General features: G+C 47.3%; 4 protein-coding genes across 8 annotated transcripts in view; 1 reads left to right on the top strand and 3 right to left on the bottom strand.

Moving 5' to 3' along the window:
* JPT1 (Jupiter microtubule associated homolog 1) overlaps positions 1 to 26,569 on the bottom strand; it is a 135,996-nt gene that overhangs the window by 31,337 nt on the left and 78,090 nt on the right. The window lies entirely within an intron of this gene.
* The window catches only part of MRPS7 (mitochondrial ribosomal protein S7), a 172,036-nt gene that overhangs the window by 69,115 nt on the left and 76,352 nt on the right, over positions 1 to 26,569 (top strand). The gene's annotated exons all lie outside the window — the stretch shown is intronic.
* Positions 1 to 26,569, bottom strand: part of ATP5PD (ATP synthase peripheral stalk subunit d) — a 221,631-nt gene that overhangs the window by 141,160 nt on the left and 53,902 nt on the right. The window lies entirely within an intron of this gene.
* On the bottom strand, positions 8,281 to 25,235 carry SUMO2 (small ubiquitin like modifier 2). Its single transcript, XM_050764516.1, has 4 exons — positions 25,047 to 25,235; positions 23,301 to 23,432; positions 15,838 to 15,909; positions 8,281 to 8,951 (listed from the first exon to the last, which is right to left on the bottom strand). Exons 1-4 carry the CDS (start codon positions 25,065 to 25,067, stop codon positions 8,889 to 8,891), a joined length of 288 nt encoding a protein of 95 aa, XP_050620473.1. The 5' UTR covers positions 25,068 to 25,235; the 3' UTR covers positions 8,281 to 8,888.

The following is a 26,569-nucleotide window of genomic DNA, read 5'->3' as shown; positions in this document are numbered from 1 at the left end:
TCTCCTGACTTCGTGATCCGCCCGCCTCAGCCTCCCAAAGTGCTGGGATTACAGGCAAGAGCCACCGCGCCCAGCCGACATATATTATTTTGAACTCCATGAAAAAGCAGATATTTGACTGGTTTTGACCTACAATAGTAACTGCCTAGATTCACAATAGTTTAATATACATTCTTAGTATTTCCTTCATGGGTTTGTTTTTGTTTTGTTTTGCTTTTGAGACGGAGTCTCACTTACCTGTCACCCGGGCTAGAGTGCAGTGGTGCAATCTCGGCTCACTGCAACCTCACCTTCTGGGTTCAAGCAATTTTCCTGTCTGAGCCTCCCAAGGAGCAGGGACTACAGGCACACGCCATCATGCCCAGCTTATTTTTGTATTTTTAGTAGACATGGAGTTTCGCCATGTTAGCCAGGCTGGCCTCGAACTCCTAAGTTCAAAGCGATCGGTGCGTCTCAGCCTCCCATAGTGCTCATATTACAGGTGAGAGCCACCATGCCAAGCCCACTCTTACATATTTTTTTTTTTTTTTTTTTTTTTTTTTTTGAGACAGAGTCTCGATCTGTCACCCAGGCTGGAGGGCAATGGCGCGATCTTGGCTAACTGCAACCTCCGCTTCCAGAGTTTAAGCAATTCTCTGCCTTAGCCTCCCGAGTAGCTGGAATTACAGGCACCCGCCACCATGCCCGGCTAATTTTTGTATTTTTAGTAGAGATGGTGTTTCACCATGTTGGTCAGGCTGATCTCAAACTCCTGACCTCATGATCCACCCGCCTTGGCCTCCCAAAGTGCTGGGATTACAGGCATGAGTCACCGCGACCAGCCTGTCTTATGTATTTTCTTTTTTTTTTTTTTTGAGAGGGAGTCTCGCTCTGTCGCCCAGGCTGGAGTGCAGTGGCCGGATCTCAGCTCACTGCAAGCTCCGCCTCCCGGGTTTACGCCATTCTCCTGCCTCAGCCTCCCGAGTAGCTGGGACTACAGGCACCCGCCACCACGCCCGGCTAGTTTTTTGTATTTTTTTTTTTTTTTTTTTTTTTTTTTGAGATGGAGTCTTGCTCTGTAGCCCGGGCTGGAGTGCAGTGGCCGGATCTCAGCTCACTGCAAGCTCCGCCTCCCGGGTTTGCGCCATTCTCCTGCCTCAGCCTCCTGAGTAGCTGGGACTACAGGCGCCCGCCACCTCGCCCGGCTAGTTTTTTGTATTTTTAGTAGTTAGCCAGGATGGTCTCGATCTCCTGACCTCGTGATCCGCCCGTCTCGGCCTCCCAAAGTGCTGGGATTACAGGCTTGAGCCACCGCGCCCGGCCAATTTTTTGTATTTTTTTAGTACAGACCGGGTTTCACCGTGTTAGCCAGGATGGTCTCGATCTCCTGACCTTGTGATCCACCTGTGTCGGCCTCCCAAAGTGCTGCGATTACAGGCTTGAGCCACCACGCCTGGCCTGTCTTATGTATTTTCTATTCTACTTTATTTCATTATTAGAAGAAAATGCTAGTCGCCGGGCATGGTGGCTCACGCCTGTAATCCCAGCACTTTGGAAGGCTGAGGCAGATGGATCACCTGAGGTAAGGAGTTTGAGACCAGCCTGGCCAACATGGAGAAACACTGTTTCTACTAAAAATACAAAATTACCTGTGCATGGTTGCACATGCCTGTAATCTCAGCTACTTGGGAGGCTGAGAGGAGAATTGCTTGAACCCAGGAGGTGGAGGTTGCAGTGAGCCAAGATGGTGCCATTGCACTCTAGCCTGGAAAACAAGAGCAAAAACTCTTCTGGAAAAAAAAAAAAAAGAAAGAAACAAAAATGCTAGTCATGTGCTTTTGAACTTGGTTAAGTTATTGAACTAACAAAATCATGCAGGGACAAGTATTTCCCCCAAACTTTACTTCTCAATCCCAACATCTCAGGGTGTCCCTTAAGTGTATCACTTGTGACTTAACCACATCTTCATAGACACATTCTGCATCCATTACTTCGAAGGCCAAATTTAGTATGCATCTGTCCATTCTTTTCTTAGCTGTATCCTCACAAAAAAAAGACAGATCAATGTACTGGAAGAGACAGCTCAAGGAGTTTATTTCCTTTTAAAACTCATTTGCCATTAAACAAATAAACTGAGAGTTCTCAAATGTGGAAAATGGCTTTGTCAAGTTTATGTCTTCCCTCTATTTCAAGTTAAAGTTAACAGAATAGCACACACACTCTACTAAGGTCTGACATGACCCTCTTGGGTCCTTTTTAACCGCTCTAAAGTGTAGAGATGGAGAGCATTATTCCTAAATTGTCCTCCTCAAGAGGAAATTCATATTTCCTCCTCCTCAGAGTAAGGACTGAATAAAATTATGTGGTTTAAGTTTCTCTTGTTTACCCCAATACTATGCTGCGATTTCTCTATTTAAAAACAAGCAGAATCCCAGCACTTTGGGAGGCAGAAGCAAAAGAACTGCTTGAGCCCAGGAGTTCAAGATCAGCTTGGGCAACGTGGCAAGATCCCATCTCTAAAAAAAATACAAAAACTTTTTTTTTTTTTAGAAAGAGTCTCGCTTTGTCTCCCAGGCTGGAGTGCAGTGGCGTGATCTCAGCTCACTGCAACCTCTGCCTCCTAGGTTCAAGCGATTCTTCTGTCTCAGCCTCCCGAGTTGCTGGGACTACAGGCGCGTACCACCACGCCTGGCTAATTTTTGTATTTTTAGTAGAGACGGGGTTTCACCATATTGGCCAGGCTGGTCTCAAACTCCTGACCTTGTGATCCACGCGCCTTAGCCTCCCAAAGTACTGGGATTACTGGCGTGAGCCACTGTCCCCAGACAAACTTTCCTTTTTTTTTGAGATGGAATCTCCCTCTGTTGTCCGGGCTGGAGTTCAATGGCCGAATCTTGGCTCACTGCAGCCTCTGCCTCCCGGGTTCATGCGATTCTCTGGCCTCAGCCTCTCAAGTAGCTGGGATTACATGCACCCACCACCAATACCTGGCTAATTTTTGTAGTTTTAGTAGAGACGGGGTTTTGCCATGTTGGCCAGGCTGGTCTCAAACTTCTGACTTCAGGTGATCTGCCTGCCTCAGCCTCCCAAAGTGCTGGGGTTACAGGCGTGAGCTACTGCACCTGGACAACTTTTTTTTTTGTTTTTTTTTTGAGACACAGTCTCGCTCAGTTGCCTAGGCTAGAGTGCAGTGGTGTGATCTCGGTTCACTGCAACACCTCCCAGGTTCAAGCAATTCTCTTACCTCAACTTCCCAAGTAGCTGGGATTACAGGCGCCCGCTAACACGCTCGGATAATTTTTGTATTTTTAGTAGAGATGGGGTTCGCCATGTTGGCCAGGCTGGTCTTGAACTCCTGACCTCAAGTGATCCACCTGCCTTAGCCTCCCAAAGTGCTGGGATTACAGGCATGAGCCACTCTGCCCGGCCTACAATTTTTTGTATTTTTGTATGTATGGTGGTGTGTGCCTGTGGTCCAAACTACTCAAGAGGCTGAGGCAGGAGGCCTGCTTGAGCCCAAAGGTTTAGGCTGCAGTGAGCCACGATCACACCACTGCACTCCAGCCTGGGTGATAGAGCAAGAAGACCGTTTCAAAAAAATAAAAAAAAAACAAGAAAACCCCATTACCCATCTGTCCTGTTCTCCTAGAGAAGAATTTAGCCTCCTTTGCAAATATATTTGTTAAAATTACAAATACATAACTTCAAAGGGTATCCCCAGAAAAAAATGTGGAAAAATTCTTCCCTTAACATTCTAAATTCTGTAACTTGTGGCAAATTTAGCCACATAAGATACCTTTAAAATATAAACAGTAAAAAATATATATATATAATTTATATATTTTTTGAGACGGAGTCTCGCTCTGTCACCCAGGCTGGAGTGCAGTGGCGGAATCTTGGCTCACTGCAAGCTCCGCCTCCCTGGTTCACACCATTCTCCTGCTTCAGCCTCCTGAGTAGCTGGGACTACAGGTGCCCACCACCATGCCCAGATAATTTTTTTTTATATTTAGTAGAGATGGGGTTTCACTGTGTTAGCCAGGATGGTCTCGATCTCCTGACCTCGTGATTCACCCGCCTCAGCCTCCCAAAGTGCTGGGATTACAGGCATGAGCCACCGCACCCGGCCAAGAAAACAAATATTAGGTGATAATTTTGGACTTTAAAGTGTTTCACAAAGCCCTCGGGGTATAAGAAATCCTAAAAGTGCCTCATACACCACTGCTTACAGGGAAATAACAATCTACAATTCAAATAACAGATTAATTCCAAACTAGTTTATATACTCTGTTCTAATTATGTTTTACCTCGAGGAACTTTTTTTTTTTTTTTTGAGACGGAGTCTCGCTCTGTCGCCCAGGCTGGAGTGCAGTGGCGCGATCTCGGCTCACTGCAAGCTCCGCCTCCCGGGTTCATGCCATTCTCCTGCCTCAGCCTCCCGAGTAGCTGGGACTACAGGCGCCCACAACCGCGCCCGGCTAATTTTTTGTATTTTTAGTAGAGACGGGGTTTCACCGTGGTCTCGATCTCCTGACTTTGTGATCCGTCCACCTCGGCCTCCCAAAGTGCTGGGATTACAGGCGTGAGCCACCGCGCCCGGCCCTCGAGGAACTTTTTAAATTAGCTAACCACTATAAAAACCAAAGTCTCATTATAAAACATGCTTACAGGCATGCCTCATTTTATTGCACTTTGCAGATACTGTTTTTTGGTTTTTTTTTTGAGATGCAGTCTCACTCTGTTGCCCAGGCTGGAGTGCAGTAGCGCAATCTCTATTCGCTGCAACCTCCGCTTCCTGAGTTCAAGCAATTCTCTGCCAGGGATACAGGTGTCTGGGATATCCAGGCTGCACTGAACTGTGATTACATCCCTGCACTCCAGGCTGGGTGGACCAAGCAAGACCCTGTCTACAAAACAAAGTACTTCAAGGTATGGGCCAGGCACAGTGGCTCATTATTCCTAACACCTTGGGAGGCTGAGGTGGGAGGATTGCTTGAGTCCAGGAGTTCGAGGCTGCAGTAAGTTATAACTGCACCACTGCCCTCTAGCCTGGGCAACACAGAAAATAAAATCCTGTCACCCCCTCCCAAAAAATAAAAATTAAAGTATGTATTTTTTTTTTAAGACATAATGCTACTGAATACCTTACTACAGTATAAACTTTTTTTTTTTTTCTAAGACAGGGTCTTACCCTATCAACCTAGCTAGACTGCTGTGGCACGATCACAGCTCATTGCAGCCTCGGCCTCCCCCCGGGCTCAGGCAATTTTCTCACCTCAGTCTTCAGAGTAGCTGGAACTACAGGCATGCACAACTGCATCTGGCTTTTATTTTTTGTAGAGATAGGGTCTGACTATATTTCCAGGGCTGAACATAACTTTTATATGCACTGAAAAACGAAACAATTTGTGGGACTCGTTTTATTGAGATTATCTTCTTTATTGTAGTGCTGCAGTCTGGGACCAAGCCCGTAGTCCCTGTGAGGTATGCCTCTATTTCCTACCACAACCAGCAGTAACTTTCAAGTCACAATGTAGATAATCAGAACTCTAACTCATCCTATGGATGGATGCTTTGCTTCTTAGGGTATCAAAGAGACAGTGAGACTCTGTCTCAGAAAAAGAAAAAAAAAAAAAAAGACAAAAACAAGAAACAACTTGGCCGGGCGTGGTGGCTCAAGCCTGTAATCCTAGCACTTTGGGAGGCCGAGACGGGCGGATCACGAGGTCAGGAGATCGAGACCATCCTGGCTAAAACGGTGAAACCCCGTCTCTACTAAAAAATACAAAAAGCTAGCCGGGTGAGGCGGCGGGCGCCTGTAGTCCCAGCTACTCGGGAGGCTGAGGCAGGAGAATGGCATGAACCCGGGAGGTGGAGCTTGCTATGAGCCAAGATTGCGTCACTGCACTCCAGCCTGGGTGACAGAGCGAGACTCCGTCTCAAAACAACAACAACAAAAAGACTGTAGTGGTTGGGCATGGTGTCTAAACCCCAACACTTTGGGAGGCCAAGACAAGGGATTGAGGCCAGAAGTTTGAGACCAAACTGGTCAACATGGTGAGACCACACCTCTAATTTTTTTTTTTTTTTTTTGAAACGGAGTCTGGCTCTGTCACCCGGGCTGGAGTGCAGTGGCCGGATCTCAGCTCACTGCAAGCTCCGCCTCCTGGGTTTACGCCATTCTCCTGCCTCAGCCTCCCCAGTAGCTAGGACTACAGGCGCCCGCCACCTCACCCAGCTAGTTTTTTGTATTTTTTTAGTAGAGACGGGGTTTCACCGTGTTAGCCAGGATGGTCTCGATCTCCTGACCTCGTGATCCGCCCGCCTCGGCCTCCCAAAGTGCTGGGATTACAGGCTTGAGCCACTGCGCCCGGCCTACACCTCTAATTTAAAAATAATAAAAAATTTGGCTGGGCACAGTGGCTCAAGCCTGTAATCCCAGCAGTTTGGAAGGCCAAGGCAGGCGAATCACCTGAGGTCAGGTCGAGACCAGCCTGACCAACATTGAGAAACCCCTTCTCTACTAAAAATACAGAATTAGCCAGGCATGGTGGTACATGCCTGTAATTCCAGCTATTCCGGAGGCTGAGGCAGGAGGATCAGTTGAACCTGGGAGGCGGAAGTTGCAGTGAGCTGAGATCATGCCACTGGACTCCAGCCAGGGCAACAAGAGCGAAACTCCGTCTCAAAAATAAATAAACATTTTAAAAAAATTTTAAAGGGGCTGGGCGTAGTGGCTCATGCCAGTAAACCCAGCACATTGGGAGGCTAAGGCAGGTAGATCACTTAAGATCAGGGGTTTGAGCCCAGCCTGGACAATATGGCAAAACTCTATCTCTATAAAAAATACAAAAATTAGTGGGCTGTGGTGGCATGCACCTGTGGTTGTAGCTACTCATGAGGCTGAGCAGGGAGATCTCTTAAGACCTGGAGGTGGAGGGTGCAGTGAGCCGAGATCACACCACTGCACCACTCCAGACTAGGCAACAGAGGCATAACCTCTTTCAAAAAGACCTAAGATGGGAGGCTGAGGCAGGAGAATGGCGTGAACCTGGGAGGCGGAGCTTGCAGTGAGCCAAGATTGCGCCACCGCACTCCAGCCTGGGCGACGGAGTGATGCTCTGTCTCGAATCACCACCACCACCAAGAAAAAAAACCTAAGAAACAAAAATTAAAATAATAAAGACTGCAGTGACCAGTATATTTAAGGTTCTGAAGATGGATATAGATATTTTGTCCCTCAATATTCTTGAATAAGCCAGGCGCGGTGGCTCACGCCTATAATCCCTGTACTTTGGGAGGCTGAGGCGGGTGGATCACCTGAGGTCAGGAGTTCAAGACTCCCAGCCTGGACTACATGATAAAATCCCATCTCTACTAAAAATAGAAAAAAAAATTAGCTGGGCGTGGCGACTTGCACCTATAATCCCAGCTACTCAGAAGGCTGAGGCAGGAGAATCGCCTGAACCTGGGAGGCGGAGGTTGCAGTGAGCCGAAATCATGCCACTACACTGCAGCCTGGGCAACAAGAGGAAAACTCCGTCTCAAAAAAGAATCCTTGGATAAGGAACGAAAACTTTTATTTTGCCGGGCGCGGTGGCTCAAGCCTGTAAATCCCAGCACTTTGGGAGGCCGAGACGGGTGGATCACAAGGTCAGGAGATCGAGACCATCCTGGCTAACACGGTGAAACCCCGTCTCTACTAAAAAATACAAAAAACTAGCCGGGCGTGGTGGCGGGCGCCTGTAGTCCCAGCTACTCGGGAGGCTGAGGCAGGAGAATGGCGTGAACCCGGGAGGCGGAGCTTGCAGTGAGCTGAGATTCGGCCACTGCACTCCAGCCTGGGCGGCAGAGCGAGACTCCGTCTCAAAAAAAAAAAAAAAAAAAAAGAAAAGTTTTATTTTAGGTTAGGGAGTATTTACTTATTTAAGTGAGGGCTAGAATGGTTCAGTTTTATCAGCAACAAAGGCAAATCACAACTTTTTCCTTGCCACGTGTGCTACCCTATACCCTACATTCTGTGCCTCACTTAATATACAGAAAATACTTGGAAATCCACAATACTATGGCCCAATTTTTCTGCTAGTATATTTGCATATTAACATGGGACCTAGAGAAACTTTTGGAACAAGGTGATATTTATAAAACTGTTATTCTTTGTTTCACATTAGTATCAAGTCTGTCAGAAACACCAAGTAGCTTTATTACCTTCTTGAAATGTTACTTCTAAGCAGGCCTATTTATGTGTTTTTTCTAAGCCTCAATTTTCTATTTAATATTTCTCAGAATAAAGAAAACAGCTCATTTTAAACAAGAAGTTTATTTAAACAACAAGACGCTTGACTGGAAGGGAAAACTATCTAAGATTCTTTTTTGTTTTAGAGTAATTTATCCCTACTTAAAGACAGATTGCCCTACATGTAACAGCTACGTACAAAAAAGTTATAAAATTGTCCTTGGTTTTACAATGATAAATGAAAAACATTAAAATTCTCCAATTGAACAAGGTATGCAAGGATTTTTATGATGTGTGTTTTTGTTAAAACAGTGAGAGCAAAATAACTTACTGGAATATAAAGATAAGAGCTGAATGAGCATGCCACTAATGGAGAAAGGGGGTATTTTCACAGAATCAGTATTTTTCCCCATCCCGTCTCCACTTGATGTCAATTAAAACATACCATTGGCTGTTTAGTTAAAAAAAAAAAAAAAAAAATGCAATATGCTTGTGCACATATACCAGTTACTTTATGTACAATAAAGGAATGGGGAAGGGGGAAATGAAAGAATAGAGAAAACTATACGGTAGTAGTCAGGATGTGGTGGAACCAAATTGCAGTTTTCTAATTGAGAATGTAATCTTGGTCTTTAAAGAACAGAGTTCTGGAGTAAAGAAGCAGGTTCCCTTTTCAGTAGACACCTCCCGTCTGCTGTTGGAACACATCAATTGTATCTTCATCCTCCATTTCCAACTAGCATAAAAGAAAAAACAAATGTAAGAGCACTGATTAAGTTCTGAAAATTAATGATTTTCAGGTTTAAGTATGCTGAAAACATGTACATGTTCCACTAGTTCCAAGTTTCATTATTTTAGATGTCTCATAGCTTAATGTATCAACACACTTGGTTTAAGTAATTTTTTACTTGGCTTCCTTTTTTATGACTATTAGATAAAACTTAACTTGTTATGTGTGTTTTTTTTTCTTTTTTTTTTTTGGAGACAAGATTTCTGTCACCCAGGCTGGAGGGCAGTGGCGTGATCTCAGCTCACTGCAACCTCCATCCCTCAGGTTCAAGCAATACTCCTGCCTCAGTCTCCCAAGTAGCTGAGATTACAGGCATCCACCGCCATGCCCAGCTAGTTTTTTTGTATTTTTAGTAGAGACGGGGCCTCCCAAAGTGCTGGGATTACAGGCGTGAGCCACTGCGCCCAGCCAAAACTTAGTTTTTGAGTAAAAAGCAGAATATTATCCAGGTGCGGTGGCTCATGCCTGTAATCCCAGTACTATTAGAGGCCAACATTGGAGGACTGCTTGAGCCCAGGAGACCTAGACCAGCCTGGGCAACAGAGAGAGAGACAACATCTCTACAAAAAAAAGTAAAAAAAAAAAATTAGCCAGCCACGGTGACACACGTCCATACTCCCAGCTACTCAGGAAGTCAAGGTGGGAGGATCAATTGAGCCCATAAGATAAGGCCGCAGTGAACTGTGACCACACCAGCTCACTCCAGCCTGAGTGACAAAGCGAAAGACCCTGTATCAAAAAAAGAGAAAAAAAGGCAGGGGCCAGGCACAATGGCTCACTCCTGTAATCCGAACACTTTGGGAGGCTGAGGCGGGCGGATCACCTGAGGTCAGGAGTTCAAGACCAGCCTGGCCAACCTGGTAAAACCCCATCCCTACTAAAAATATTTTAAAAATTAGCCGGGCATGGTGGCATGTGCCTGTAATCCCAGCTATTTGGGAGGCTGAGGCAGGAGAATTGCTTGAATCCAGCAAGCAGAGGTTGTGGTGAGCCAATATCGTGCCACTGAACTCCAACCTGGGTGACAGAGCAAGACTTGGTCTCAAAAAAAAAAAAAGAGAGAGAGGCTGAGGCAGGCAGATCACCTGAGGTCAGGAGTGCGAGACCAGCCTGGCCAAAATGGTGAAACTCAGTCCCTACTAAAAATACAAAAAAAGAAAAAGAAAAAATAGCTGGGCATGGTGCCGCACGCCTGTAATCCCAGCTACTTGGGAGGCTGAGGCAGGAGAATCACTTGAACCCGGGAGGTTGAAGTTGCAGTGAGCCAAGATCATGCCATTGTATGTGACGAGAGAGAAACTCTGCCTCAAAAAAAATTAAATCAAAGCTAAATATGTGTGTGTCGAGGGTCCACAGAAGGGTGATATGTTTAAAGAATCTCGCTGCACTGTTCAGCAAAGACTGAAAATAAATCTCAATAAAAACCCAAATTAGGCCGGGTGCCAGGGCTCACACCTGTAGTCCCAAAACTCTGGGAGGCCAAGGTGGGCGGATCACAAGGTCAACAGGTCAAACCCATCTGGCCAACATGGTGAAACTCCATTTCTATCAAAAATACAAAAATCAGCTGGCCGTGGTGGCACACGCCTGTAGTCCCAGCTACTCAGGAGGCTGAGGCAGGAGAATCAGTTGAACCCATGAGGTGGAGGTTACAGTGAGCCATGAGTGCCCCACTGAACTCCAGCCTGGCAACAGAGCAAGACTCTGTCTCAAAAAGAAAAAAAAAACCCAGGCTGGGCACCGTGGCTAACACCTGTAATCCCAACACTTTGGGATGCCGAGGCAGGTGGATCACGAGGTCAGGCATTCAAGACCAGCCTGGCTAAAATAGTGAAACCCCATCTCTACTAAAAATACAAAAAATTAGCTGGGCGTGGTGGCAGGCGTCTGTAATCCCAGCCACTCGGGAGGCCGAGGCAGGAGAATCGCTTGAACTTTGGAGGCAGAGGTTGCAGTGAGCCGAGATTGTGCCACTGCACTCCAGCCTGGGTGACAGTGGGAGACTCCGTGTCAAAACAAAACAAAACAAAACAAAAAAAACCCCAAACTAATAAAACATAGTATGCTCAGATATTAAATACCATATAGCTGTTAAAAAATACATAGATTTTCATGTACAGAAGTGAAAATATCTTTAAGATACAGTAGATACAGTGTTAGGCTAAAAACACAATTTTAAAACTAAGCAGCAGCCAGCTCTGGGTGCACTGACTATATATAAGTTAGCCATGCTTTGTAAGGAGCAGTTAAAAAAAAAAAAAAGTACACCCCAAGGAGCAAAGCCGCTTATTGTATGACTAAATTTGTTTTTTTTTTTTTTTCTTGCGACGGAGTTTTGCTGTTGTTGCCCAGGGTGGAGTGCAATGGTGTAATCTCGGCTCACTGCAACCTCTGCCTCCCGGGTCAAGCAATTCTCCTGCCTCAGCCTCCCAAGCACTTGGGATTACAGGCATGCGCCACCGTGCCCAGCTAATTTTGTATTGACTCCGTCAATACAAAAAAATACATAAATAAAACAAAAACAAAATTAGCCAGGCATCGTGGTGGGTGCCTGTAAATCCCAGCTAATCGGGAGGCTGAGGCAGGATAATCACTTGAACTCAGGAAGCGGAGGTTGCAGTGAGCCGCGATCATGCCACCACTCCAGTCTGGGAGACAGAGCAAGACTGTCTTGAAAAATAAAAAAAATAAAAAAAAGTTGGGGAGGCGGGGGCAGGCAGGAGGCCTGCTAAGATGTTTTAATTTATCACAATCCTGTTATCAAAAAATATTGGGAGAACAATTCTAAAACGAATCAATTCCAAATTCTTCAAAATGAAGTAAAATTAATTGCAAAGTCAACCTGAAGATTTTTAAATGCCTCAAGGTCACAGATCCAAACAAATAACTGCTTGTTTAATATTTGTAACTAGTATAGCAGATAATCCCGTTTTACTGGTGGGTAAGGAGGGCTTAGAGAGGAAATACATTCTAATAACTGAGAGTATAGCACAATGGATACTTTTTACTACTTCTTTTTTTTTTTTTTTGAGACAGTCTAGCTCTGTCGCCCAGGCTGGAGTGCAGTGGTGCGACCTCGGCTCACTGCAAGCTCCGCCTTCCGGGTTCACGCCATTCTCCTGCCTCAGCCTTCCCAGCAGCTGGGACTACAGGCGCCCACCACCTCGCCCGGCTAATTTTTGTATTTTTAGTAGAGATGGAGTTTCACCGGGGTGGTCTCGATCTCCCGACATCTGCCCACCTTGGCCTCCCAAAGTGCTCAGATTACAGGCATGAGCCACTGCGCCTGGCATATTTCTTTTAAAACCAAACAAGCCTGTCATCTATCTACTAAAACAAAATTATCCAAATGTGAAGTTTTACAGTGAAACTTTAAATGCCTTTAAAAAATGAAGTTCCTGTTCCAGCCTCATTTATCAACAGAATTTAGCTCCTCCTTGTGGCTATATACCATAATTGCGCTTTTTTTTTTTTTTTTTGAGATGGGCGTTTCACTCTCACCCAGGCTAGAGTGAAGTGGCATGACCTCCACTCACCGCAACCTCGGCCTGTCTACCCCCCCGACACCTTCCCCCCACCCAGATTCTCCTGGGTCAGCCTCCCGAGTAGCTGGGATGGGATTACAGGTGAGCACCACCATGCCTGGCTAATTTTTGTATTTTTAGTAGAGACAGGGTAGTTTTGCCACATTGGCCAGGCTGGTCTTGAATTCCTGACCTCAGGTGATCAACCCGCCTCTGCCTCCCAAAGTGGTGATTACAGTGGTGAGCCACTGTGCCCAGCCTTTTAAATTTTTTTTTTTTTTTTTTGAGACAGAGTCTCGCTCTGTCGCCCAGGCTAGAGTGCAGTGGCCAGATCTCAGCTCACTGCAAGCTCCGCCTCCCAAGTTTACGCTATTCTCCTGCCTCAGCCTCCCGAGTAGCTGGGACTACAGGCGCCTGCCACCTCGCCCAGCTAGTTTTTTGTATTTTTTAGTAGAGACGGGGTTTCACCGTGTTAGCCAGGATGGTCTCAATCTCCTGACCTCGTGATTCGCCCCTCGGCCTCCCAAAGTGCTGGGATTACAGGCTTGAGCCACTGCGCCTGGCCAATTTTTTTTCTTTTTCTTTTGAGACAGGGGCTGTTACCCAGGCTGGAGTGCAGTGGCACGATCTCTGTGCTTCAACCTCCGCCTCCCGGGTTCAAGTGATTCTCCCGCCTCAGCCTCCTGAGTAGCTGGGACTACAGGCATGCACCACCATGCCTGGCTAATATATATATATATTTTTTGAGATGGAATTTCGCTCTTGTTGCCCAGGCTGGAATGCAATGGCGCAATCTCCAGCTCATCACAACCTCTGCCTCCTGGGTTCAAGCGATTCTCCTGCCTCAGCCTCCTGAGCAGCTGGGATTACAGGCCGCCACATCCAGCTAATTTTGTATTTTTAGTAGCGACAGCGTTTTTCCCCATGTTGGTCAAGGTGATCTTGAACTCCCAACCTCAGGTGATCCACCCGCCTCGGCCTCCCAAAGTGCTGGGACCACAGGCGTGAGCCACTGTGCCCGGCGATGCCTGGCTAATTTTTGTATTGCTTGGCAGACATAGGGTTTCACCATATTGTCCAGGCTGGTCTCAAACTCCTGACCTCAAGCGATCTGCCTGCCTCAGCCTCCCAAAGTGCTAGGATTATAGGTGTGAGCCAGTGTGCCCAGCCCATAATTCCTTTTTAGAGACTGTCACCAGTTGAAATTTCTTCAAAATATTCTTCTTTTCAGTACACCTCATGGGCTTTTCCAATTTTCAAAGATTATCAACAAAACTACAATCTGGATGTGCTGCTTCATGCCACATTTATCATTTTCTAGTTTTTACTGGGTGATAAAGTTGAAATTCAGAAGTACATGGGATCCAATTTAAATTTCTACTATCACAACATTTTAAAATATTTTTCAAAAACTGTAAATCTTCTATTTTCGAGACAGTCTTGGTCTATTACCCAGGCTAGAGTGCCATAGTACGATCATAACTCACTGCAGCCTGAAACTCCTGGACTCAAGCACCCCTTCCACTAAACTTCCCAAGTAGCTGGGACTACAGACACATGCTACCATGCCCAGCTCTTTTTTCTTTTTTTTTCCCTGTAGAGACTGGGTCTTGCTATGTTGCCCAGGCTGGTCTCAAACTCCTGGCCTCAAGCCACCCTCCTGCCTGTGTCAGTTTCATAAAGTGCTAGGATTACAGGCGTGAGCCACCAAGTCAGGACAAGACTGGAAGTTTTTTTTTTTTTTTTGAGAGAGGGCCTCACTTTGTTACCCAGACTGGTGTGCAGTGGCGCCATCTTGGTTCACTGCAGCCTCCACTTCCTGGGCTCAAGCAATTCTTCCACCTCAACCTAAGAAGTAGCTGGTACTACAGGCACGTACCACCACTCCCTGGCAAATTTTTTATTTTTTTGTAAAGACAAGGTTTTGCCATGTTGCCCAGGCTGGTCTTGAAATCCTGGACTCAAGTGCTCCGCCCACCTTGGTCTCACAGTGCTGGCATTACAAGCACTTTGTAATCTTGACAATGGCTCTCATGAGCCATCTTGCTAAGCCAAAACTGGAAATCTTTAATGGAACTTTGAGAGGGTAAAAAGAAACAAAGAGCTTCTGCCACAGAAGACAATCCAGCTGATCCTACAGAAAGTGACAGAACAAAATGAAGTAGTATGTAAAGAGAGTTAAAGGATCAGAGAGCATCACGTTTTGTAGTAAGGGTTTGGAAAATATATCATCAGGGGCTCCCCCTGTCAAACAAAGCTATGGAACGCGGCAGTTAGGGCCATTAGTTCCCTTTCATTCATGAAGACACGTAAAAGAGAATTTTTTTTTTTTTTTTTTAGAGACAGAGTCTCACTGTCGTCCAGACTGGAGTGCAGTGGCGCGAACTCGGCTCACCGCAAGCTCCGCCTCCCAGGTTCGCACCATTCTCCTGCCTCAGCCTCCCCAGCAGCTGGGACTATAGTAGCACGCCCCCACACTTGGCTCATTTTTTGTATTTTTAGTAGAGACAGGGTTTCACCGTGTTAGACAGGATGGTCTCGATCTCCTGACCTCGTGATCCGCCCGCCTCGGCCTCCCAAAGTGCTGGGATTACAGGCGTGAGCCACCGCGCCTGGCCGAGAATTTCAATTCAGCATGTAGAACTAAAATGGTGAGGATTTGGCTGGGTGCGGTGGCTCACACCTGTAATCCCAACACTCTGGAAGGCCGAGGCAGGTGGATCACTTGTGGTCAGGAGTTCAAGACCAGTCTGGCCAACATGGTGAAACCCTATCCCTACCAAAACTACAAAAACTAGCTGGGTGCAGTGGTGCATGCCTGTAATCCCAGCTACTCCGGGAGGCTGAGGCAGGAGAAAGGCTTAAGCACAGGAGGTGACAGCTGCAGTGACCCAAGATCGTGCCACTGCACTCCAGCCTGAGCGATGGAGACTCTGTCACAAAAAAACAAACAAACAAAAAACAAACACAAACCACTGGTGGGGTTGGGAACATTGATTTGCGCCTATAATCCCATCACTTTGGAAGGCCAAGGATGCAGTGAGCTATAATGAGGCCACTACACTTCAACCCACGCAACAGATAAGCCCTATCCCTAAAAAAAAATTAAAATTAAAAATAAATGAATAACAACCATTGGCATTTCCCGAGCCTATTCCTATTTTCCTTTCTGTTCCCCTTTGGTCATACTTCCCAAAGCTCTGAACTCTACAAGAACTATACTCCAGTGTCTCAACGTTCAAATTCATAAACATAGCTGTTCAAAAAATTACAAATGGTAATTTTTCTAATTAGGAGAGATTTTTTACCTGTGCAGGTGTGTCTGTTTCATTGATTGGTTGCCCGTCGAATCGGAATCTGATCTGCCTCATTGACAATCCCTGAACGAGAGAATTTAAAAGCAATAAACGGCATTAAGAGAAACAGAATTCTATTTAGATAAAAGTACATGCATATTTAGCCATGACTATATTAAAGAAATAGCTAAATAAACAATCGCCAACATGTTAACATACCCTATAAATAAAAAGATTTGGGGTGATTCTCATTTTCTTTTTTTTTTTTTTTTTGAGACAGAGTTTTGCTCTGTTGTCAAGGCTGAAGTACAGTGGCGTGATCTTGGCTCAAGGTAACCTCCACCTCCTGGTTCAAGCGATTCTCCTGCCTTAGTCTCCCAAGAGTAGCTGGGACTACAGGCCCCTGCCACAACAACCGGCTAATTTTTGTAGTTTTAGTAGAGACTGGGTTTCACCACGTTGGCCAGGCTGGTCTTGAACTCCTAACCTCAGGTGATCCATCCGCCTCGGCCTCCTGATCAGCTGGGACTAGGCACGTGCCACCACGACTGGCTAATTTTCGTATTTTTTAGTAGACAGGGTTTTGCTATGTTGGCCAGGCTGGTCTCGAACTCCTGACCTCAGGTGATCTGACCACCTCAGCCTCCCAAAGTGCTGGGATTACAGGCATAAGCCGCCTGTTTGTTGTTGTTGTTGTTTGAGACACAGTCTCGCTCAGTCGCCCAGGCTGGAGTGCAGGGGCACGATCTTGGCTCACTGCAAGCTCCGCCTCCCGGGTTCATGCCATTCTCCTGCCTCTGCCTCCCGAGTAGCTGGGATTACAGGCGCCCGCCACCACGCCCGGCTAATTTTTTGCATTTTTAGTAGAGACGGGGTTTCACCATGGTAGCCAGGATCGTCTCGATCTCCTGACCTTGTGATCCGCCCGCCTCAGCCTCCTAAAGTGCTGGGATTACAGGTGTGAGCCACCGTGCCTAGCCTGTTTGTTTGTTTTTTAAGACAGAGTTTTGCTCTGCCGCCCAGGCTGGAGTGCAGTGGTACGATCTTGGCTCACTGCAACCTCCGCCTCCCGGGTTCAAGCAATTCTCCTGCCTCAGTCTCCCGAGTAGCTGGAATTACAGGTACCCGCCACCACGCCCAGCTAACCATGCCTAGCTAATTTTTGTGTTTTTAGTAGAGATGGGGTTTCACCATTTTGGCCAGGCTGGTCTCGAACTCCTGACCCCAAGTGATCCACTCACCTCAACCTCCCAAAATGCTGGGATTACAGGTGTGAGCCACTGTGCCTGGCCAGTAAGTCATTCTTTTAAAAAGCTTTACTGCTTTTCAGACACAGCTACTATGTTAAATAAAACATACCTTGAGACAAATATGCATTTAAATGAGTTAGACACTGAAATGAATTTTTTTGTTTTTGTTTTTTTTGAGACAAGTCTCACTCTGTCGCCCAGGCTGGAGTGCAAGTAGTGCAATCTCAGCTCAATGCAATATCCACCACTGGAGTTCAAGCAACTTTCCTGCCTCAGCCTCCTGAGTAGCTGGGACTACGGGCTCATGCCACCATGCTGGGCTAATTTTTTGTATTTTAGTAGAGATAGGGTTTCACCATGTTAGCCAGGATGGTCTCAATCTCCTGACCTCGTGATCCCCCACCCAGCCACTGACAGGAAATTTAAAGAAAAAAAAAAAGCCCATTTAAAGACTTTCCAGGCAGAGCTCGCGGGCTCACGGTGTAATTCCAATGCTTCAGGAGGCCAAAGTGGATCATCTGAGTTAAGGAGTTCAAGACCAGCCTGGCCAACGTGGTGAAACCCCACCTTTACTAAAAATACAAAAATTAGCTGGGCGTAGTGGCGCACACCTGTAATCCCAGGTATTCGGGAGGCTGAGGCAGGAGGATCGCTTGAACCTAGGAGGCAGAGTTTGCAGTGAGCCTAGATCATGCCATAGCACTCCAGCCTGGGTGACAGACCAGACTCCGTCTCAATAACAACAATAACAACAACAAAATCGACCTAAAATGCCACAACCTATACCCTTGAACTACCTGGAATAGCTTTAAAAAAGCACCTGCTTTTTAATTTCCTTTAATACTTACCCAAATCTGTAATTACTTATCGTCCTACTAGAAAACACTCTTCAGGAAGTATAGGAACCTAGACTGTTTTACTTACAGTCTATTCCTTGCACATAGTAGGTGCTGCTCATTAAGTATCAGTGAAATAAAAGGGATGAAAAACATTACATAACCATAATCTACTTAAAAACGAAGGCCAAGTGTGGTGGCTCACGCCTGTAATCCCAATACCTTGGGAAACTGAGGTGGAAGATCACCTGAGGTCAGGAGTTAAGAGACCAGTCTGAGGCCGGGCGCGGTGGCTCACGCCTGTAATCCCAGCACTTTGGGAGGCCGAGGCGGGCGGATCACAAGGTCAGGAGATCGAGACCACGGTGAAACCCCGTCTCTACTAAAAACACAAAAAATTAGCCGGGCGCGGTTGTGGGCACCTGTAGTCCCAGCTACTCGGGAGGCTGAGGCAGGAGAATGGCGTGAACCCGGGAGGCGGAGCTTGCAGTGAGCTGAGATCCGGCCACTGCACTCCAGCCTGGGCGGCAGAGCGAGACTCCGTCTCAAAAAAAAAAAAAAAAAAAGAGACCAGTCTGTCCAATGTGGTGAAACCCTGTCTACTAAAAATACAAAAATTGAGCACGATGACACACGTCTGTAGTCCCAGCTACTCCAGCCAGAGGTTGAGGGGGGGAAATTGCATGAACCTGGGAGGTGGAGGTTGCAGTGAGCCGAGATTGTGCCATTGCCTGGGCGACAGAGTGAGACTATCTGAAAAAAAAATTTTAATAAATAAACAAATAAAAATACAAAAAATTAGCCAGGCAAGGTGGCAGGTACCGTAATCCCAGTTATTCAAGAGGCTGAGGCAGGAGAATCGCTTGAACCCAGGAGGCAGAGGTTGCGGTGAGCTGAGATCATGCCACTGCATTACAGCCTGGGCAACAGAGCAAGACTCCATCTCAAAAAAAATTTTAAAATTTGCATGGTGGCCAGGTGCAGCGGCTCATGCCTGTAATCCCAACATTTTGGGAGGCCAAGGCAGGTGGATCACCTGAGGTCAGGAGTTTGAGACCAGCCAACCTGATCAACATGGTGAAGCCCCGTCTCTACCAAAAATACAAAATTAGCCAGGTGCGGTGGTGCATGCCTGTAACCCCAGCTACTTGTGAGGCTGAGGCAGGAGAATCACTTGAACCTGGGAGGCAGAAGTTCCAGTAAGCCTAGATTGCGCCATTGCATTCTAGCCTCAGCAACAAGAGGGAAACTGCATCCTAATCCCAGCATGGGATTACACTGGGAGGCCAAGGTGGCGAGGTGGGTGGATTACCTGAGCTCAGGAGTTCGAGAGCAGCCTGGCGAACATGGTAAAACCTCATTTCTACTAAAAATACAAAAATTAGCCAAGTGTGGTGGTAGGTTCCTATAATCCCACCTACTCAGGAGGCTGAGGCAGGAGAATTGCCTGAACTCGGAGGTGGAAGTTGCAGTGAGCTGAGATTATGTCACTGCACTCCAGCCTGGGCGACAGAGCGAGACTCCGTCTCAAAAAAAAAAAAAAAAAAAAAAAAAAAGAAAGAATTGCACAGTGGCACAAGCCTATAGTCCCAGCTACCTGGGAGCCTGAGGTGGGAGGATTGCTTGAGCCTGGGAGTCAGAGGATGCAGTGAGCCATGATCATAAATAATCCTGCCAATACACTTCACCATGGGCAACAAGGCAAAACAGTGTCTTAAAAAAAAAAAAAAAAAAAGGCAAAATTTTGCAATTGCAGAAAAGTTAAATAAGATATGCATAAGAATAGTGTTCAAGGCCGGCACCAGTGACTCACGCCTGTAATCCCAGCACTTTGGGAGGCTGAGGCAGGCGGATCACGAGGTCAAGAGATCGAGATCATCCTGGCGAATACTGTGAAACCCCGTCTCTAGGAAAAATACAAAAAGTAGCCGGGCGTGGTGGCGCACACCTGTAGTCCCAGCTACTCAGGAGGCTGAGGCAGGAGAATTGCTTGAACCCGGGAGGCAGAGATTGCAGTGAGCTGAGATCTCACCACTGCACTCCAGCCTGGGCGACAGTGTGAGACTCTGTCTCAAAAAAAAAAAAAAAAAAAAGAAAAAAAGAAAATACTGGGCCGGGCGCGGTGGCTCAAGCCTGTAATTCCAGCACTTTGGGAGGCCGAGACGGGCGGATCATGAGGTCAGGAGATCGAGACCATCCTGGCTAACACGGTGAAACCCCATCTCTACTAAAAATACAAAAAACTAGCCGGGCGAGGTGGCGGGCGCCTGTAGTCCCAGCTACTCGGAGGCTGAGGCAGGAGAATGGCGTAAACCCGGGAGGCGGAGCTTGCAGTGAGCTGAGATCCGGCCACTGCACTCCAGCCTGGGCGCAAAGCGAGACTCCGTCTCAAAAAAAAAAAAAAAAAAAAAAAAAAAAAAAAAGAAAATACTGTTAAAAACCACCAAAGTGAAGCATGATTCTGTTTGTGGTTTTGAGACAGGGTCTCACTCTGTCACCCATACCGGAGTACAGTGATGAGATCATAGCTCACTGCAGCCTAGACCTGCCAAGCTCTAACAATTCTCCCACCTCTGTCACTGAAATAGCCTGGCCTACAGGTGTGTGCCACCACACCCAGCTAATTTTTTTTTTAAGAGATGAGGTCTGGGCCAGGCACGGTGGCTCATGCCTGTAATCCCAGCACTTTGGGAGGCCGAGGCAGTTGGATCACGAGGTCAGCAGTTTGAGACCAGCCTGACCAACATGGTGAAACCCCATCTCTACTAAAAACATACAAAAAAATAGCTGGGCGTGGTGGTGGGCGCCTGTAATCCCAGCAATTTGGGAGGCTGAGGCAGAAGAATCGCTTGAAACTGGAAGGCGGAGGTTGCAGTGAGCTGAGATTGCGCCACTGCACTCTAGCCTGGGCAGTAAGAGCAAAACTCCATCTCAAAACAACAACAACAAAAAAGATGAGGTCTTACTATGCTGTCCAGACTGGTCTTCCAGCCTTGGCCTCCCAAAGTGCTGGATTACCATGCCTAGTCTATGATTTTCCATTTTGTATGCAGTTTTGCTACAGAAGTTCTCCAAAAGGATTACCATTTAAAATTCCCCTGTATCCTGAAGGGGCACTAGTGTTCAAATATAGAAGATACCAGTGGATAAATTATTTAGCACAATTCGTAAGTTCATGTAGGGTAATTTCAGCAAAATTATTCAAATAAGAGTATATGGTATACTGCCGGGCACAGTGGCTCACGCCTGTAATCCCAGCATTTTGGGAGGCCGAGGTAGGTGGATCACCTGAGGTCAGGAGTTCAAGACCAGTCTGACCAATATGGTAAAACCCCATCTCGCTGAAAATACAAAAATTAGCTGGGCGTGGTGGCCTGCGCCCGTAGTCCCAGCTACTCGGGAGGCTGAGACAGGAGAATTGCTTGGTCCCGGGAGGCAGAGGATGCAGTGAAGTCAAGATCGCACCACTGCACTCCATCCTGGACAACAGAGCGAGACTCTGTCTCAAAAAAAAAAAAAAAAGATAGTATCTTCACAAGGAACTACAAAAAGAAGGTTTACATATGAAGAATTATGAGCATAGTATTTTCTTATTACATTGTAAATACACTAAGCATAAAAATACTTCAAACATTCTAAAGTTTCTTTTTTCTTTTCCTTTGAAATGCTCTTGCTCCATCACCCAGGCTAGAGTGCAGTGGTGTGATCTTGGCTCACGGCAGCCTCCACCTCCCAGGTTCAAGGGATTCTCAGCTTCAGCCTCGGGAGTAGGTGGGATTATGGGCGTGTACCATCATGCCCAGCTAATTTTTTTGTATTTTTTGTAGAAATGGTATTTTGCTGTGGTGGCCAGGCTGATCTCAAGTGATCCACCCGCCTCAGTCTCCCAAAGTGCTGGGATTACAGATGTGAGCCATTGCACCAGGCCTAAAGGAAGTTTTTATTTTCACTGATCTTTCAAGTATCAACTCAAACTCAATTTCCCAACTTACATAGGTTTAAGCCTTATTCTACTTTGAAGCTGTTTAGGACAATCTGAAGGGGCCAGGCACAGTGGCCCACGCCTGTAATCCCAGCACTTTGAGAGGCCAAGGTGGGCGGATCACTTGAGGTCAGGAGTTGAGGTTAGGTCTACCAAAAATACAAAATTAGCTGGGCATGGCGGCGCACGCCTGAAATCCCAGCTACTCAGGAGGCTGAGGCATAAGAATAGCTTCAACTTGGCCGGGCACGGTGGCTCAAGCCTGTAATCCCAGCACTTTGGGAGGCTGAGACGGGCGGATCACGAGGTCAGATCGAGACCATTCTGGCTAACACGGTGAAACCCCGTCTCTACTAAAAAAAAAAATACAAAAAACTAGCCAGGCATGGTGGTGGGCGCCTGTAGTCCCAGCTACTCGGGAGGCTGAGGCAGGAGAAGGGCATAAACCCGGGAGATGGAGCTTGCAGTGAGCTGAGATCTGGCCACTGCAGTCCAGCCTGGGCGACAGAGCAAGACTCCGTCTCGGGGGGAAAAAAAAAAAAAAAAAAGAATAGCTTCAACTCAGGAGGCAGAGGTTGCAGTGAGCAGAGATTGAACCACTGCACTCCAGCCTGGGCAATAGAACAAGATTCTGTCAAAAAAAAAACAAAAAAAAACAAAAAAACCCCCACGATTTACAAGGTAGATAAGTTCTAGCTTAAAAAAATACAGCAAGACTCCCATCTCAAAAAAAAAAAAAAAAAAAAAAAGACTTCTTGGTCTGGCGCAGTGGCTCATGCTTGTAATCCCAGCACTTTGGAAGACCGAGGCGGGTGGATCACCTGAGGTCAGGAGTTTGAGACAAGCCTAGCCAATATGATGAAACCCCATCTCTACCAAAAATACTAAAAAAAATTGGCCAAGCGTGGTGGCAGGCACCTGTAATCCCAGCTACTCAGGAGGCTGAGGCAGGAAAACTGCTTGAACCCGGGAAGTGGAAGTTGCAGTGAGCTGAGCTCACGCCACTGTACTTCAGCTTGAGCAACAAGAATGAAACTCCGTCTCAAAAAAATAAAATAAAATAATAAAAGACTCTTAAGTAATTTTACCAAGTTCACTCTTACTTTCTTATAAACATAAAATTACATTTCCTTGGTTAAAAAAAAAACAAAAAACAAGTATTGTAAATACAATTTGATGGATTTCTGGCACAGGACTGGAACCACATATAATACTAAGCAAATCATCCTAAGGGTTTTCATGAGCAAGCTACCAAGTGCACGATAAAACTGACATGCCACGTACAAGTGCATATTCATCCCATCAAAAAGTCACTGTAGTATTATGCCAGGCTAGTTTTTGTTCCCATGAAAATAAGATTTTTAAAAATAGTTTTATTCAGTGGAAGTACACATATGAATTCCTCACCTGTCGTTCACAATAGGCTTTCATTAGTTTACTAAGTGGTGTATGCCTCTTAATCTTAAACTGCACCACAGAACCATCCTGCCCCGCCACCTTCAAATTAATATGATCGTTGTTCTCAGTCTTGACTCCTTCCTGTTAAAAGAAAAATAAAAGTATAATTTGGGAAATGTGATCAACACACACTTTTATAAAGCAGCAGCAGCCCTAAGTTGCTTCAAAAATCAACAGGTTTCTCATACGGTATGCTAAAACGGCATACGGCTGTTTTCAGCTGCTGAAATCAATGTGAAAGAGGAGAAATCCTGCAGCAACAGTATTAGATAGCTGTCAGATACAGAAAAGCCTACATGCAATACTATCAGTAACAACTATACATGTTTAAAGTTGGGTCCTATTCAGTGTATTGAACGTTCTCTTGAAGCTAAACTTTCTAAAATGGCATATATCACTCCCAAAATATATATTTTACCCCCAAAAAAAGTTAAAAATAAGAGTCTCTTTTCTAAGCACTTTAAGTACAACTGCAAGAAACAAAACAATAAATCTACAGCCTGCCATTCAAAACTCATTACCGTTGTCGTTAAAAAGTTACCAAACTCAGTTTAATAACCTAAATCCAATCTCCATTAAAGTAAACACACACACGAAAAATCGAAGAATATCCCGATTCCCTCCGGAACAGCGGTAATACTCAGGACCACAGTTACGTTCTCCTCTATTAGCAGCTTCATTTTTATCTTCGGTTAAGAGCACTTATTCTCCCCTCCCCTTTGTTGTCATGGGTCAAATACACAGTTTTATCCCAAGTGTTTCTTGTAGATTTCGACCCAACCTAAAGTTGTCCAAAATCGAGTGTAGAAGGCATGCTGTAGCCCTAAAACGCTTCAGAAAGTAAAGGCGCGAGAGGCGGGAGGTGTCACCAAACTAAAAGCAGCAAGTCCCGTGTGCCCCGATGATGGGTGTCCCCCAGTCCTCCCGGGAAGTCTTCGGGTGCCTCAAAAGCCGCATTCAAAAGTTAAGCCGCACAAAGTCTCTCTGCTCCTACCTGTGCCTCCAACTTCATGAAACCACATGGTCTTCGCGGATTAGGGGTTCGCTGGCACCCAGGGAAAAGCCGCTGCCCCTCCCCCCTCAGGTCCCTGAGGCCATTAAAGTGGGAAATACTCCACGGGAATCCCCCTACCCCCAGGCCCAGTACGGCGGCCAGCGGGCATCCAGGTTCCTGCTCATCAGCAGCCCATTGATTCGCCCCGAACCCTCGCCCCGCCGCCGCCGCCCCGGGCAGGAGTCCCCAGATGCCCGCGGTTTCTACCCCTGAGAGGTGAAGCCCGAGCCCAGGGGACTCCCCGCCGCCTCGGAGACTGCAACACCCGACGCGGGGTCGGCGCAGGGTGGAGACCCCGCGCGCCCTAACGCCCCTCCTCACGCGCGCCGGTCGGCTGGGCCAAGAATCCCCGTTCGGGGCTGGTGGGCCCGCGGGCGTCCGCGATCTGCCCGCCCAACTCGCGCCCCGCGCGCACTCGGAGGCCGCCGGGGGCGGGAGAGAGCGGCGGGGCCTCCTCCGGCGCGGGAGGGAGGAAGAGAGGGAGGGAGGAAAATGGCGCGGAGCGCCGGGGCCTGAGCTGCGGCCGGCCCTGTGGGGGGCCCGGGAAGGCGCTGGGAGCCAGCGGCGAGCTCTGGCCGGACCCCGGCCCGCGCCCTGACCCCGACCGCGCGGCGAGGCGAAGGGGCCGGCGCCGAGCTCACCTTGGGCTTTTCGTCGGCCATGGCGAGCGCCGGAGTCTCCTCAGCTGCCGCTTCACAAAAGAGGTACCAGGTCCGCACCAAACGAGCACACAAGCAGCACCAGGAGCGGCAGAAGAAGGAGGCGGCAGCGGTGGACGAGGGAGAGGGTGCGCGCACGTCGTGCGCTCCCTCCCCCCACCCTGCGTGCGCGAGCACGAGCCGCCGGGGCCTCCCATTGGCTGGCGCCTCGCGGGAGCGCGCAACGCTTACATAACCACCCCCACCCCCCGCCCCGCGCCACCGCGTCCTGGGCCAGGCGCCCGCCCGGCCGGCGGGAAGAAGCGCGGACACGCGCACCCGGCCCGCCGCGGGGGCGCGCCTGGCTCTGGGCGGGGCTGTATTGTCCTCCTTCGTGGTGGAGCATAATCAAAATGGCTTCCAGCTGGTCCTCGGTGGGAACGATGAGGCTCGAGGCTTTAGACGTGAGCCATAGGCCAGGGAAGGCTGACTGACTAGAGGAAGAAGGGGATTCCTAAATCAAAGCCCCAGCATGAGGTTCTGGAAAAATCTCTCTCTTTCAGTGGACCAGCAGCCCTCCCATGGTTACTTCCTCTCAGTCAGTCTTAACCTGCTTCCCACCGGACTCTTGCCTCAAATGCAGTGTCTTCTTCTTTTTTTTTTTTTTTTTTTTGAGACGGAGTCTCGCTCTGTTGCCCAGGCTGGAGTGCAGTGGCACGATCTCGGCTCACAGCAACCTCTGCCTCCCAGGTTCAAGCGATTCTCCTGCCTCAGCCTCCCGAGTAGCTGGTATTACAGGCGCATGCCACAACACCCGGCTAATTTTTTGTATTTTTCGTAGGGACAAGGTTTCCCCGTGTTAGCCAGGATGGTCTCGGTCTTCTGACCTCGTGATCCGCCCGCCTCGGCCTCCCAAAGTACTGGGATTACAGGCGTGAGCCACCATACCTGGCCTGCAGTGTCTTCTTCTGTCCTGCTGGTAACCCTAGACTTTGACTAGCTACGGGAAAATGTTCGTGTATTCATTCAACGAACTCCTTACTCATCGCCTATCTTCCAAGAGGAAACAGTATCCTTAAGCGAGAACTACCCAACAATCAAGCTTCCAGCCAATTTAATCATTTCCTCCTTGCATCCAGTTAAAACATAGACATGCATCCCTCCTGTCTGAAGAACAATCCAGTGTGTGCACTGGATTCCATCTTGCTCCTCCCCCTGGGCTTTATTATTTGCTTTTGTCCCTGAATTTTCTTCCTCTCCTCCGTTAGTATAGAAAAAAAAAAAAAAAAGAAGAAGCTCTCAATTCTATTAAGTTACCATCCTATCTCTCTCCATTCTTGGCCAAACAGCTTGAAAAAATGTCCCTGCCAGCTGTCTCCAACCCCTCCCCTCCCACTCACTCCTCAACCCACTGCAATCTGGTGCTGTCCCCAAAGTTCCACTAAAACTGCTCTCCACAAGGTCACCGCAGACTTCTTTGCTGAATCCAGTATGCTTCTCAGTTTGTCACTCTTTCTCTTGAACTT

Source organism: Macaca thibetana, chromosome 16 (assembly GCF_024542745.1).
Source record: "Macaca thibetana thibetana isolate TM-01 chromosome 16, ASM2454274v1, whole genome shotgun sequence".
NCBI classification, from domain to species: domain Eukaryota; kingdom Metazoa; phylum Chordata; class Mammalia; order Primates; family Cercopithecidae; genus Macaca; species Macaca thibetana.
Note: the sequence above shows the minus strand (reverse complement) of the source record. Positions and strands in the feature narration are given on the sequence as shown.

Bases quoted from the DNA above. Each gene is read 5' to 3' on its own strand.
- SUMO2 (XM_050764516.1), bottom strand. From the start codon at position 25,067: ATGGCCGACGAAAAGCCCAAG. The intron at 15,910-23,300 runs GTGAGGAATTCA...TCTCTCGTTCAG, and splicing joins AAGCCTATTGTGAACGACAG to GGATTGTCAATGAGGCAGAT. The intron at 8,952-15,837 runs GTAAAAAATCTC...CTTTTATGCTAG, and splicing joins AAACAGACACACCTGCACAG to TTGGAAATGGAGGATGAAGA.